The sequence below is a fragment of the Acipenser ruthenus genome, chromosome 19 (assembly GCF_902713425.1).
Source record: "Acipenser ruthenus chromosome 19, fAciRut3.2 maternal haplotype, whole genome shotgun sequence".
NCBI lineage: Eukaryota > Metazoa > Chordata > Actinopteri > Acipenseriformes > Acipenseridae > Acipenser > Acipenser ruthenus.
This window is the reverse complement of record NC_081207.1, coordinates 9953191-9969480: the sequence shown is the minus strand read 5'-3', so window position 1 is coordinate 9969480 and position 16290 is coordinate 9953191. Positions and strand designations below refer to the sequence as shown.

Sequence of the window (16290 nt, the reverse complement as noted above, 5' to 3'; positions counted from 1 at the left end):
GTGTGATTATTTCTGCACTGCATCACCTCTGCACCTGTTTCTAATCAGCAGCCACTTTGCCACATGAAGTCATGTTACTTGAAGGGAGTTTAACATTTACAAAGGTTGACCTGTATAGACTGGGGGTACTATGTGGGGATGCAGGGTCAAAAGTAAAGAAATGTTCAAAAGGTCAGCTTACCTGCCAGAGAAAGTATAAGGCTAAGATGATTTGGAGTGGGGCTGACCAGAGCAAGTTGAGGAAGGTGGTGAGATCCATAAAGCGCTGGGCATCGACAGACATCAGGTTCACAATCTCTCCCACTGTGGATGAGCGCTTGGCTGAAGTCGTGATCACCAGAGACTGCAGAAGAATCAGTTACAATCAGCAAGAATCGGTTAAACCAGTGAAACCTCCTGTGCATTTACAACATACACTGGTGGTGTACATACACCTCTTTGGTATATAGACAGCTCTTATGTTGTTTACATTCATTGCATTTAATATGCCACTAATTAAAATACTCATCGCTTATATAACTAATGCATTCATAACTTACATAAAGTTTTATGTACTTATTTTAAGTCAGTTATGCATTGCTTTTTTTTATACTGTCATTTTTAAATTATGTTATATGAATGAATACTAACAATTTTGCCACCAAATACATTTGAAGCAGTGTTTGGTCAGATATTTGTCCCAGCACTAGGTGTTACACTTGGTGTATGTAAAAACACATGTAACTGTAATATGAAAGATTTTAGAACTTCAGGTTAGGGTGGTCTGTCACAGTGGTCAATTATCTAGAAGGCAGTGTCTGCTGCAGAGAGTACTAAAAGGAATTCGGAGAGCATTTAACCAGTCTCCCTATTTACTGTTACTGCTATAACTCCTGTGTCTTGTGGGGCTGATTTGATCGAAACATACCCCTCCAGGCCACGCTCACCTTTCTGTATATAGCCCCTATGATAGCAGTGCGTAGTCTCATTCCAGTCACAAAGCAGTACTGAAAGTGCTGGTGGAGGATGATGGTCTGCAGCAGCGCACAGAAGAACATCAAAAACGCCAAGGCAAAGCCCCACCAGGAGGGGGCATCCTTCTGCAACGTGAAGTTAATCAACAAGCTGTAAAACAAAGCAATGAAAACGCGGTTATGCCCCTCAACTTTAGACGCTCAAATCCTGCAGTCAAGTGAGTCAGGTGGACAAAATCGTCAATGATGAAGGCCTCAAGTCAGTAGAAAAATACTTCAACTAATGCCTTTATCAGTGTGAATCGGATAAATGAACTACTGAAACACTGATGAAGGCATTTGCCTGACATAAAGTCTACTTTGCCTCTTGCTCTAAATTGTGAATTTCACAGAATATCACTCAATTATTACTGTGGAAGCATTTGTAGACAAGCAGTCCAAATAATATGAATAAAGCAGTAATTTAGCATATTTCAATATTATCTTCATATTTGCGGTTATTCTTAACATCTGGTACAGTACAATAATACTGTATTTCATACATTAGCCTAGCATGCAAATACATTCAGCTGCATTTCATTATTTACATTATTGCTGAGCCAGGTTAAGCCACAGTCATTTGCAATTCAAAATAATTCAAATTGATGAAAAAGGAAAAATAATAAAAGGCTCTAGTCTTTATTACATTCCAATATTTGCATACATTCTAAATTACATGTGGCAATATAATACAATGGCTGCCTTTTTACATGCACACAAGTCTGTAATGATATTGGGTGTTCTGTAAGCTAGAAATGTAAGCACACAAAATTCCCTGGCCCATATTACGAAACCCTTTTACATGCTGAATTATTTATTTATTTATTTATTTATTTATTTATTTATTTTAAAAATATATATTTCCTTGTTTTTTTCCTTCTCTTTTTAGTGTTCCCGCTGTTTTTCTCCCCAATTTCGTATATCCAATTATGCTCCCTCAATGCTCCCCACAACAGCACTCCAGGTCAGTGGACAGTTTATAACTCATACGAATAGGTTTTGAATATTAATAGCTCAAACAATTTCTAAAGCCTGCCACAAAGTCTGCAGTCAAATACACCAGAACCAAATCCTTACTTCAGAAGCTGTGGGTTCACAAAGGATATCAGGTCCTGCATAAGTTTGTATGCAGAGCCAATTAAAAAGTAGGAGCCATAGGCTTTCAGCAAGGCTTTCAGGAAGGACGGCTGCTTCGTATCATTCTTCCCCAAAAGCAACACTCCGGCTTCCTCAGTCCCTCCGTCTACATGGTTCCCAACTTTGTTGGAGGATGTGGAGTATACGGCCTGGTTCTTTCTATCAAACAAAGAACAGGGTGAGAATCGCAAGGGCAGAGAGACAACAGGAGTAACTGAACTGAGGAGCAAACAAGCAATACAGGCCATTTTATACTCATTGTATAACGAGCCCGTATAACAAGCCCTTATGGGCTTGTATTTTCTTGACATAAACGTTTTAATCTTTGTAGCTGACAAAATAGTTCCATAAATGCTACCTGTCATGGACTTCACTATATAGGTCTCAAGTGTGATGCTCTGAAAAAAAAACATGTATTTTCATTTTAAAACATGATGGCTGTTTCTACAAATCTTGCTTTTTTAATGCTGCAACTGGAGAGACCCCTTCAACGTTTTTTTTCCTGTCATTAACAAACCAGCTGCTATTGACCGACAAGCTCTGCAGCCAGTAATATGCTTTGACCCCAAAGATGAGGTTCCATGACTTAGTTAGTGAAACAGTAACCGGTTTCCTGAAAATAAGGAATGTAAAATTAGAACATTCTTTAACCTAGTAATGCCAGATATTGTGTTGGTAGAACATGTGTTTCTTTCAAAACTGCACATTTGAGATATATATAATGGATCTGCATGAGAAGTAAGATTGATGGCATTATTCTGTTAGCTACATTTACTTTATAAAAACACATATTTTGCATAATTAATAATTTGACAGTTAAGGGAGCTAATATGTGGAAGCATCATTGTGACACGGTGAAGTTATTAAAATGTATAGAATCAAAGTTGCTTTGGAAGTCATTTCATCCTTTCTCATAGCTTGACTAGTGGTATCTTATTAAAATATGTTAGTGCCCAATTACCCCTGATTTTCTTCCTAATTTTCCTTAACGGAACAATTCCCCACAACTCCTCAGGAAATCTGAAGGTTAGCGGGCATCCTCTGATTCCACAACCAAGCCAATGGCCTCTTTCCACCCAGGAACATGAGAGCTATGACAAAAACATTACGAGATGCCAGGATAACAGATACCTTTGTACTTTAGCTTTTTCTGTCTCCCAATTTTTAAGGAGTATTGGCACAACTATTTCTGAGGTGTCTTTCTTCTTCAAAGACCAGAGATCCTTATCTTCTAGTGGATTTCTGTACCCCTTGATAGCCATACTGTAAAGAAAACAAAGTCAATATGAATTACTAGAACTTGATATGTACATCCTTATTCAACATAAGGTATGAAGCAATGCCAGTGAATTATGTGTTTGGAATACCTGAGTAGGATTTATTGATTTATAATATTTTGGAGAGTATCTGGGATGTGTCTCAGAAGAAACTCATCTGTTACCCTTAAAAAAAATCATTTTCTTTGCTTATCGTACTCAGACATTCTTCACAGTATTTACAGAAACTCTTTCGCAGGGTCCGCATAATCTTGGATGGATTATACCAGCCTATTATAAAAGTCGATGATGAGAAATGAAGGCAGCTATTGTGTACAAGTAATTACAATACTAATATGTGAAAGGTAGAAAACTCTAAACATAAGCACTGAAAGGGGGAATAAATAAATACAGAGAAAAAGAGGCCTTCTTGTATTTCCAATAACATTTTAAAGGAAAGACAGACAATAGGTTGACATCATGGAACTGTATAGTAGTTTAGTGATGTGGACTATTTATTCACTGGGGGCTAAACGGAGACCACCAGGTGAAATGTTTCTAGTGTGTTAGCCTACAGCGGCACCTAGCCTCTGGAGACAGGAATGACACACTTACCTAGTAAACCACCAGAATGTCATTGTGGAGAGGAATCCAGCAGTGGACTCGGGGCAAGGATTCTAAAATAGATGACCAAGACAGAAAAATGAAACTGAAAACTAACCACAATTATATCTGTAGGATTTCTTTCACAGACCATGTGTGTTATAATTAGCCTCAAAATAGGGCACTTAGGTTTTTTATTTGTTTGTTTGTTTTTATTCACACAGTGGTCACAATAACCAGGGTAGAACCCTTTGTGTTCCAGAGCAATTCATTTTAATGTGGAAACAACAATGGGGAAGAAATTACTGTGGCAACTACATCACAGGGATTTGGCCATGTGCCTTGTTAGCCACCTCAAGGAGAATGGCTGGCAGGTGACAAACTAGGGAGATCAGACAATAAAGATAAAGATGACGCTACAAGCGCTATCCAAGGGAGTGGTCACAAAATAGTTCCAAATTCTAATTTATTCATAATAGAGGTCTCAAATGATCTCTTCACTTGTGCGCATGACCAATGACCAGAGATCTCTACCCCAAGCCCATTTTCCTCCCTAACTCTGCAGGTGTGCAAAGCCAATGTAGAGCTCTTTGGTTCCTGTGGATCCCCAGAAATGATCTGCAACTTGGCATGAGTGGGATTCAAACCACGCACACATGACTCCTCCTGCAGTGCTTTTACAAGATGAGCCACTGCATTTTAATGTCATGACCGTTAGATTGTAAGGATTCTGAGAGCTGATTAAAAGATACTCTCCCACTCTCACTGAGGAATACAATAAGCAGTAATCATCATGCAGAAGGTCAATGTTATTAGGCACTTACTGGATCTGTGACAATGCTGGAGAACAACGGAGGCTTCTCATTAAAGCAAGAGAGGATCAGCTGGAAGAGCAGCAGCCCAAAGTAAATATAGAAGGTGGTAAATCGTAGCTGATCAGTAACTCCCTGTAACCAAAACACATACCACAATCATTAGCATACTTCAATGTAACTTCAAATTACACTGCCATCTTTTTTAAAAACTCTTCTCTTTGTACTGCAGTTACTCTAATAGTTTTTGTTAAGGTGTCAAATGAGTTCAGGAGCTGCTCTTCAGTTCCAGTTGCCTGTCATAGACATATGCAGTGTAAGCTAGATCAGCCAGTGTCTTTATATAAGTGCCAACGCCACTGAGTGCACAGCAGCGTATTACCAGCAAAACTAAAGGACACCAAAGTGGTCACTAGGTGGCGCTGGCTCTTATGTCTATAAAGACACTTTGGCTGATCTAGTCTCTAGTTACATATCTCTATGGCAGGGAAGTAAACAGCATCTTAACGCACCTTAACACAGCATGATATAAAATACATAGAGTAATTAGAACCAGAATAATACTGTACTTGTATTCATATACATGTTAAACCTTGGAAAATGTCACTGCCTGGTGTGAACAGGGTAACCTCCCCTGAAGGAACTGGAAGATGGTTTAGCCCACATCTGTTCAAATCAAGTATTAGAAGGAAAGCACTTTCTAAATAAGTCTCAGATGAAACATCACAAAACACAACCCCCCAAAGGCTAACATTGTTTATAATACAAACTTTCCTCACATCTATAAACAAATGAGCACTTTAACACAATATCTGGGAGGCTTCAAATGCATTGAGAACATAAACACTGTAGATAGAATGTACTGAAATAACCAAACACCTGTTTCAGCTGCAACTTGAGCAAGACTGCAATGAATCTCCAAGAAGAGGCCTGTTTCAGAATACCAGCGTTAATCAATCCCTTCCTTCTGGGGTTTATTGTGACCGTGCTTTCTGACCTTGATCAATTCCAGGCTGATAAGCTCCAGGGGTGTTTTTTCAATAGAAACTGGATTGTGTCCTTGAATCAACCCTGATTAACCCTTAAACGTCTGACATTAAATGTATGTATGAACGTATGTAGGATGAGAAGCATGTCACTTAAATAGTGTCTGTTACTGATTGTGAAAACATCAGTATTATATATGAAAGCAACAGCACACAACAAGGTGTTCAAATATGGTCCAATACCTGCAGATTTTGGACCACATTTCAACATTTTGGTGTGTTTTATTGCGCTCCTAAAATGGTGACACCCTCCCCACCCCTCACAAAGTGAACTGGTTGTCCAGTGAATCAGGCAGAATGGTTCTGAAAAATCCAAGCTGTGCTGGTATGGTGACATATCTGTACAGGTTGGAACATGTGTCAGACAGAGATTGTTCCCCTACTCTTACCATTTTAGGAAATAATACAATATATAGTAGACCCTGATATTAATCTGATACAGCCTTCTGAAATGTCTTTGTATCAGACAAATTATTATTCTAAATAATTTATAGCTAGTATAAATTATTATAATCCACTTTCCTTTGCACTTGCTTTCAAATAGGGCCCAAACACTTACTTGCAAAAGCTCTTCTTGTGCTGAGTCACAGTGCAATCTAGTGAGAGCAGAGGGTAGTGCATTTGATGTAAACTACTTTGTGAACAACCTGTATCAGTTGTGTTACATGGCAGGCAGGGGCGCTGGAACTTGGGGTGCTGGGGGTGCGGCAGCACCCCTGGCTTTGCATGGCTTCCATCATAAACAGGGGTTACAGTTTTGTTCAATGGCTTTCAGCACCCCCACTATAAAATTGTTCCAGTGCTTCTGATTGTAGGATTAATTGATGGGGATTATACAAGTAGTACACAATTGTTTACTAAAGGTCTTGAGTTCTCGTGGCTCTTTACCTTGTCTATTGCTTCTAGGATCCTGGATCGGAAAGGCACGATCGTGCAGAGCAACGCTAACAGCCAGAAGATGAAGAGCAACCCCGAGGACTGGACTCCTCTCAGTCGTTCGTACTGAATCAGCACTGTGGCTAATAACTAGAACACAGAAAGAGATGGGTTAATCTTTTCAGCGCCTTTTGAAGTTATTTTTCCTAATGGACAAACATATATTTAACATAAATACATTGTTAAAAATATCACATCATCATCAAATCAAATTGTATTTATATAGCGTCTTTCATACAAAGTATGTCAAAGCACCGTACAATACAAAGCGAAGAAAATCACAATAAAATAGATTTGTATAAGGATCCCAAGGCCTGCCAACAGTTACACCACTACATTAAAAAGCAGTCCAAAAAAGAATATGTTGAAGACAGCAATTAAAAAGAGATTTTAAAAAAAGTGGTTTTAATTGTTAAAAAAAGGAAATTGTATCAATAAAACAATAAAAAAGAGTGTAAAACTCAAATTAAAAATGGAATTTAAAAAAGGACAAAAAGAAGATGTAGGTAAAATAGGAACACGTACATATACAGGCTAAATGCAGTTGTGAGTTCACCTTTTGCTCTTAATACGGTTTGTATCAAGTGTATCGAGTGCGGTTATTAATTAATTTTTTTTTTTAAATTTATTTAATCAAAGTACAGTTGTATAATATTTTGTTGTAAGAACCAAAAAATGCATTTTTGGTTTTGCAACTTAAAACAATATGGGACAATTCGTATCCCCAAACGCCACAGTGGGACCGCTACTCATTTTTCCACCGATACCGATTGTTTTGGCACTCTGGGAAATGTCTCAGTAAATAACAAAGACGCATATACGACTCCTTAGACATGCGTACATTTTTAATCCAGTCATCTGGAAACCACTCAAGTCGTTCCCAGCAGCCTTCTGGTTGGAGGATCGCCCAAATGTTTCGATCTACCGTCATGGTACTGCAGATCATCACCACTGTATTTAGCAGGGCAGAAAAAGCAAAACTGCGTCTTCGCTGGTTTTGCAGAAAAAAGCAGAGCTGTGCTTGATGAGCTCTCGATCGATTACGTACAGTAATTTCTTCCAAAAGCATAAACGGGTCATTCCATGAAACCGGTACGATTTGAGTCCCTCTGACCTTTTTAAGTATATTTTAAGTATTGGGTCACCAAAATCTAATTTTAAAAGCTTTTTTTATATAAATTGAACTGTCCCCTTTAATGAAGTGTAAGAAATATTACATTACTTTCATCTTTAATATCAGAAAATATCTTGTTTTCAACTGACACCAAGCTTTTTGTCATGTCCTCCGTGGCCTTCACTGAATTTGTACTTAGAATATGACTAATAAAAATGCCAAATAATGCATACATTTTGCCATTGATCTAAACATCTATTTGTGCTCTTTTGCTGAGAATGTATTTTTTCCAAATAAATGCATGATTATTGATTAAAATCACAATATTTAGTTGCGTACCTCAGTCTACCGTCAACCCCATTAAGCCAACCAATCTCCCCCCATACAAATAGTGAACTTATCCTTATGTGACATCTTCAACTGGAAGCTACATCATACAAGTCTTCTGAACAACATGGTGCAAAGACAGGCACTTTATCACATTATTTTATATCTATATTTCTAGATTTTTATTGTTAGATATGGAAGCCCTATTTGTCTCTTCAACCCAGTTACCATCTTCAACCCCGTTACCCTAGTCTCAACCCTGTTACATGACAATTTTGTGATAAAATGTTGGAAGGGTTATGGAATATGAATTCAATGTTTGTTGAGCTCAGTCTGAAATGTTTAGAGCAATCATGAGAATGTTGATTTTAGTTCAAATTCTGAAGTGAAACCATACTTTTGATAAAAAATGATGAGGCCGCTGACACACAGTCAGTGTCAATTTGAGGCTTTAGTAAAGCAAAAGTGTGAGATTTTATATGAATTTTATATTTGCAATTATTGAATTCATTTGAGGGACAAATGATTAATAAGAAAATGTTGATTTTATTACAAGAATCTTTTAAAATCATATTCAGACAACTTCCATAGTGTCCGTAACGGGGTTGAAGACAAATGGTGTCCATATCAGAAGAAAATGGCTGAGATGGGAAAATATGTTTTCTTGGAGGTTAAACATGTCCTTCATGTCGTGGGGAGTTCAGAATAATTATTTATTTTGGTAAAAAATCTAAAAATGTCAAAGTCCAAATCGTACCGCTTTGGTGGAATGACCCAAACAAGAACACAGCCTCCATGTTACACAAAAGCTCACGATCGGCATGTAATGATGGCCCGAGTTCAGAGGTTTGTTTAAACAGGGAGTCACTCCCTTCAGTAATGAAAGATGTGTGTGTACAACACACAACTGCAGAGAGTGCCGTTTGTAAATACAGTTGTCGAGCCAACTGCAGCGTGTGTGTACGCAGCCTAATAAGAGAGAAAAGCTATTTTATAAGTTTTCATCTTGACTTAAACAGTAAGGGTCCCAGCTTCCCTGACTGCAGAAGGCAGAGCATTCCATAATTTAGGCGCTTCAAAAGAAAAGGCCATTTCTCCCGTGTTATTTTGATAAATTAAAGGTGTAACCTTAAAAAAGTGCCTCTGGGGTGCTGTTTTGATCATGTTAAGGAAGGAAGGCAGGTTTAAAATAAAGAGCTGCAATTCCAATGGAAAAGGTCCTTAATACTGAACTGTAAACAACTATCAATATTAAAACTTTCTGAATAACTTTCTGAATAAAAAACAACACCTTGAGAGTGCTAGAGAGAACATCAACGTATAACGCAGTTGTTTGGTTTTAGTTTTATAAAATTAAAAGGCATGTTACTGTACCAGTTATGCGACCCTGGATGTAGTGCTTAAAGGGAGAAAGTATTTTAATCATGTTTGTAGCTTTCTTTTTCAACTGTTTTGGAGAGTGTTAGCGGTTTGTTTAACATGCTTTATCTAATTGAATGGTTTTTTAAATCACACTTTTAAAAACCCTTAACAAAATATTCCTTGAACCAATGACATTCCTTAGCACCAGCTATTAGAGTATCTTAATTCAATCTGTCTGTCAGACCTGACAGCTATGAGGATTACAGATTTGCATTTCCCATCATAACTGTCTCAAATGTGCAGTTTAGAAATAAATACGATATCACAAACATACATCTTAATTAAAAAAAAAAAACTTTTCAGTTTGCTGGCTTTGTCTTCCAGGAAATCTGTTTCACTTCCTAGGTCATTTCAAATCTGTTTCACTTCCTAGGTCATTTCACCTGAGCAGTTTCTTACTGGCTGTAAAGCATGTCAGTCATTAGGGGAAGCAGCTGGTTGGTCCCAGCAGAAAAGGCTGCCTTAAAATTTAACTTTCCAGGTAAAATGACCATGAATGTGCAACACTATCAGAAACAAGGCCTGCAAACAGAGATTCCTTTACCCATGTTTTAAAATTCACCGGATTCTGTCGAGTCAACGCCCAGGGGGTGTAAAGTTGTTGTTACTCGGGGTGTTGGGGGTATTGACTCAGGCAGGGGCAAAATTAAAGGCAGTATTGCAGAAGGAATATTTTTAACATTAGATAGATAGAATACATTTACAATTAGTCATGCTTAAAATTTAAAGGTAGAGCCCAGCACACAGTCACAATAAAGAATCAAGAAGTGCAGTTGACAGATTTAATGACTAGGAAAATACAATTCAAAGCTGCTGCAGTATGTCCACTGTTTTAAACTTTAAAGCTGCAGTGTCCAGTACAAAACCACATCATGAAAAAAACACATTTGTAGCTTTTTTCACCTACACATGTGTTTTTTCATGTGGTTTTGTGCCGGACACTACAGCTTTAAAGTTTAATGTTTGTTTTGTGAAAATATTTGAAATGACAAAACAGTGCTGGGTGATCGTTCAAACCGAGGCGTTGGCTGGTCAGAATCCGGTAAATACATGTTTGCTAAATCATAGATTATTTTAAAATCTACACATTTGAGACCTAATTAGTGAACAGATGTGAATGGCATTAAACATTTTGGGAATTATTTTGTTATCTACAATCAATTTAACACTTAATCATAACACAAATCAATCTTCCTGTGGTACAGTGCTCCTCCTTTATAAGGCTCCCATTTGCCCGATAATTACCATTACACTAACACTAGTGTTCTCGTTATAAGGCGTAATACAAACAGCACGGTCTCTTAACTGGCTCCTGACTACAGCGTTATAAAGGGGGAGCACTGTATAAATTAATCAGTCGCGAGAATAAGGGATACACTATTGTGTTAGCTATATACTGCAGGTTTCACTATTTTGTTGTTATTTTGAAATGTGCTTCCTTTTGAACGTTCAACCTTTTCATCTTTATATAAAACACTGTGTAGCCAAATAGCAAAACAGATTGCTTTTTACAGCAATTAATAAAAGGTTACTCTGTAGGACTTTTATTACAATGTAATCTCAAAACGCAGTTTTGTATTTTCATAATAAAAGCAAAAGTGAGCAAGTAGCATATTAGCACTTCTATTCAAAGTTAATTTTAGTTTATTAAATTAACAGGTCTTTATTCTTAGACATGTTGTGCTGGAGCTCTGAAAGTCTGTCTGTAAGTTTATGTATAACATTTCTGCATCTATTTTATCATAACCAATGCCATGACAGTAAATACAAGAAACAGTGCCATCAGTATCATGAAAAAGCAGACCACCAAGACAATATGGATATTAAAATTTAAGTGTGACATAATGTACATACATACATACATACAGACAGACAGACAGACAGACAGACAGACAGACAGACAGACAGACAGACAGACAGACAGACAAGGGTCTCCGTATATCACCAGATTCTGATACTCAGAATTACACAATTGGATAAGCAGTTCTCAAGATATATGGGAAAATGTGCCAAATATGCATTTATTCATGGACAGCAGTGTGGAGTAGTGGTAAGTCGCCCTGGATAAGGGTGTCTGCTAAGAATTAAATAATAATAATAATAATAATAATAATAATAATAATAATAATAATAATAATAATAATAATAAAGATACTCTCTGGTGCTAAAGAACGTTTTAATGATCTAAATAGTGGTGCATTCAAATACTGACAGTTGCAGAGTTCAAGTTACTTATAAAATGTTTAAGAGCTGAAAACAATTACAAAGGTCTAATTAAGCAAAGTATCAGTTCAATTAACAGTCTAGTTAAGTAATTGAGAGCTCAGTTGGAATGAAAACCAGCAGACACAGTGGGTCCCCAAGACCAGGGTTGGGAACCACTGCTCTAAATCACTGCAGGAAGAGTGATTAAAAAAATAAAAAAAACATAACAATTGCTATGATAATGTGGGCAATAATCTACACTATCAGTGCACTAGAGCAGACATTTTGAAAAGAGCTTTGAAAGTTATGTGTAAAGAGTTGTCAGGATGTTAACAATGAAAAGAAAATGTACAGGTACTTTTTATATACACTGAGCACTCATTCAACTCCTGAAATGTTTAAATTCTGGTATGTTAAACCAATGTTTGTAATGTAGAATAAAATAGAATACAAAGTCAAATCTGAGCCATTAAAAACCTTAAAAGTAATTGTAGTTAACAAAACAATTCCATCATAAACAGTCCATTTTAAAACAGTCACAACACTACTCTTGGTTAAAGAAAGTTGTCAGTTTGCTTGCCTTGACTTCTATGGAGTTGCTGCTCCAGTTCCTGTTACTGGCTGAAAGCATGCCAGTCAACAGGGAAACAGCTGATTGGTTATTGACTGGAAAGAAGCCAGTGAAGGGTGGAGACAATTTCACCCTCCAGGTAAAATGACCCAGGAATTACAAGATAGTCTAAAAGCAGGGCTTTGCAAACAGAGTGGTATTTAACCTACATATATCAGGTTTTAAAATGAAAAAACACATGTTTGCTTTCTTTCAAAACTGCACATGTGAGGCATCTAAATGAATAGATGTGTGCAACCCTTGTGTGAGGTACAATTACTTTAATGAAGAATGTCTTCTAGATATGTTGTAAGCTTCTCTTGCAAAAACAAACTTTAATAGTAAAGTTATTATATATTGTGTGAAACCTGGTATAACTGGTTAGCAAAGGGATTGGACATTTGTTAGCTGGTGGCTGTGTAGTACAAGTGTCCACAAACACAGGTTTGGCTGTGTGCATTTTTAAAGAGTCCAGTGTTAATTTCAATACCGATTTAGACCAGGCAGTCCTACAGCAGAATTTTTTTTTTAAAAAAAACATTTTAAAATACTACGTGCTCTTAATTTTCGTTCCAGCCTGATGGCGGCATTAATGGCTTTTAAAATATTGTTCACAGTAGAAGTGTATAATTGAACCAAAACATTAGGTGTTCTAAAAAAAAAACTCCTTACGAAACTGTTCTTGGCGCATTCACACCAGCATTTCAAAATAAGGCTGTTTAAAAGATGGAAAGAAACTCTTAATAATAATAATAATAATAATAATAATAATAATAATAATAATAATAATAATAATAATAATAATAATAAATATCCTTCAGGAGGTTGTTATCTCTCCTAATTAGTACAGGATGTTAGACTAGAATGTTTGGTAATATTGCAAAAAGTGTTGACTACAAGTCTTCCTAAGTTTGTTAAGATTATACAATGCTCTAGGTAGAATGCACACCTAGAATACTGTGTCCAGTTTTGGTCACCTCACTAAAGAAAAATACATTATTGCACTAGGCCAGTGGTCTACAAAGTAATTTGGGCACAGGCATAAATTGATCTTACTTGGTTGTTTGTGGGCACGCTGACTATTGCATAGGTTCTTATCTTAAACACTGCCTGTCTGCCTATAACGTTTTATATATATACATATATATATATATATATATATATATATTTATATATATATATATATATATATATATATATATATATATATATATATATATATATATATATATATATATATATACAGTACTGTGCAAAAGTTTTAGGCAGGTGTGAAAAAATGCTGTAAAGTAAGAATGCTTTCAAAAATAGACATGTTAATAGTTTATATTTATCAATTAACAAAATGCAAAGTGAGTGAACAGAAGAAAAATCTACATCAAATCAATATTTGGTGTGACCACCCTTTGCCTTCAAAACAGCATCAATTCTTCTAGGTACACTTGCACACAGTTTTTGAAGGAAACCGGCAGGTAGGTTGGCCCAAACATCTTGGAGAACTAACCACAGTTCTTCTGTGGATTTAGGCAGCCTCAGTTGCTTCTCTCTCTTCATGTAATCCCAGATAGACTCGATGATGTTGAGATCAGGGCTCTGTGGGGGCCATACCATCACTTCCAGGACTCCTTGTTCTTCTTTACGCTGAAGATAGTTCTTAATGACTTTCGCTGTATGTTTGGGGTCGTTGTCATGCTGCAGAATAAATTTGGGGCCAATCAGATGCCTCCCTGATGGTATTGCATGATGGATAAATATCTGCCTGTACTTCTCAGCACTGAGGAGACCATTAATTCTGACCAAATCCCCAACTCCATTTGCAGAAATGCAGCCCCAAACTTGCAAGGAACCTCCACCACGCTTCACTGTTGCCTGCAGACACTCATTCGTGTACCGCTCTCCAGCCCTTCGGCGAACAAACTGCCTTCTGCTACAGCCAAATATTTCAAATTTTGACTCATCAGTCCAGAGCACCTGCTGCCATTTTTCTGCACCCCAGTTCCTGTGTTTTTTTGTGCATAGTTGAGTCGCTTGGCCTTGTTTCCACGTCGGAGGTATGGCTTTTTGGCCGCAAGTCTTCCATGAAGGCCACTTCTGACCAGACTTCTCCGGACAGTAGATGGGTGTACCAGAGTCCCACTGTTTTCTGCCAATTCTGAGCTGATGGCTCTGCTGGACATCATCCGATTGCGAAGGGAACTAAGCATGATGTGTCTTTCATCTGCTGCAGTAAGTTTCCTTGGCCGACCACTGCGTCTACGGTCCTCAACGTTGCCCGTTTCTTTGTGCTTCTTCAAAAGAGCTTGGACAGCACATCTGGAAACCCCTGTCTGCCTTGAAATTTCTGCCTGGGAGAGACCTTGCTGATGCAGTATAACTACCTTGTGTCTTGTTGCTGTGCTCAGTCTTGCCATGGTGTATGACTTTTGACAATAAACTGTCTTCAGCAACCTCACCTTGTTAGCTGAGTTTGGCTGTTCCTCACCCACTTTTATTCCTCCTACACAGCTGTTTCTGTTTCAGTTAATGATTGTGTTTCAACCTACATATTGAATTGATGATCATTAGCACCTGTTTGGTATAATTGTTTAATCATACACCTGACTATATGCCTACAAAATCCCTGACTTTGTGCAAGTGTACCTAGAAGAATTGATGCTGTTTTGAAGGCAAAGGGTGGTCACACCAAATATTGATTTGATGTAGATTTTTCTTCTGTTCACTCACTTTGCATTTAGTTAATTGATAAATATAATCTATTAACAAGTCTATTTTTGAAAGCATTCTTACTTTACAGCATTTTTTCACATCTGCCTAAAACTTTTGCACAGTACTGTATATATATATATATATATATATATATATATATATAAAGCGTTTTAGTAGGAGTTATTCTGGGCTCACTCTGATAAGGCCAAGTCTCAGGCAGTAATTATTATTGAGCTTATTCTTTAAATTTATATAAAATACGCAATGCAAATACTTTTAAATAGCATGTTTACACAGATCACCATGAATAAACTAAAATAAGAGTATAGATAGCGTCTTGCTTTTTTTCAATTTGGCAAACTTGACAAGTACAATTATTCAGAGAAAGTGGATTCGTAGCTAAATCTACTACAGTGTTTCCCTTGTCTGGTGAAATTAAAATATATAGAGAGAGAATTTAATTCTAAATACTGAAATGTATTAATTTTCTCAATAACAGTCGGCGAAATTCAGTGCTTGTCCGTCATATTAACACCCCGCCTCTGCTCACGAATGATTGGACAGCTGTCCCATTGGCTACTCACTTGCCTTCAGAATACCGGGAACGGCCTCTGCTTGCTTATGATTGGACAGCTGCGTAAAACTTTTGCAGATATTTGACTCTCCTATTGGTTAAACTTACTGTCAGTACCTGCAACTGAAACAGACACAGTTTATGTCCCACCCAGCTAACTTATGATTGGGCTACTGCAGAGAAAATGCAGATATTCAACTGGTTGATCCTATCGCAGAGGCCCTTCAGGAAAAAAAAATATGTCGAGTACGTACAAGCACAGCATAAGCGAGCAGCACTGTCAACAGACTGCTGTAACACTTTTTTTGGAAAACTTGTTTAAAGCTTTATTTATTTTCCCACCCCACGACCCGCCAAAAATGTGTTCACGACCCATAATTTAAGAACAGCTGCCGTGGGCAAGATGGCCTGGCTTCGCGGGCACCACTTTGAGGACCACTGCACTAGGCTGATCCCAATACTTAATGATATGAGCTACGAGGTTAATAGAATTGAATATCTTCAGCATAGAAAAAGAAGAGAAATAATGGACTTGACTAAAGTTTATAAA

At 37.3% G+C, this 16290-nt stretch overlaps 1 protein-coding gene across 1 annotated transcript in view; it reads right to left on the bottom strand.

Moving 5' to 3' along the window:
• The window catches only part of LOC117424517 (ATP-binding cassette sub-family C member 3-like), a 120001-nt gene that overhangs the window by 52141 nt on the left and 51570 nt on the right, over positions 1-16290 (bottom strand). The window contains 7 exon segments of the mRNA XM_034040908.3: positions 182-343; positions 927-1104; positions 2070-2288; positions 3261-3392; positions 4001-4062; positions 4813-4935; positions 6735-6872. Coding sequence (XP_033896799.3) covers positions 182-343; positions 927-1104; positions 2070-2288; positions 3261-3392; positions 4001-4062; positions 4813-4935; positions 6735-6872 — 1014 coding nt within the window.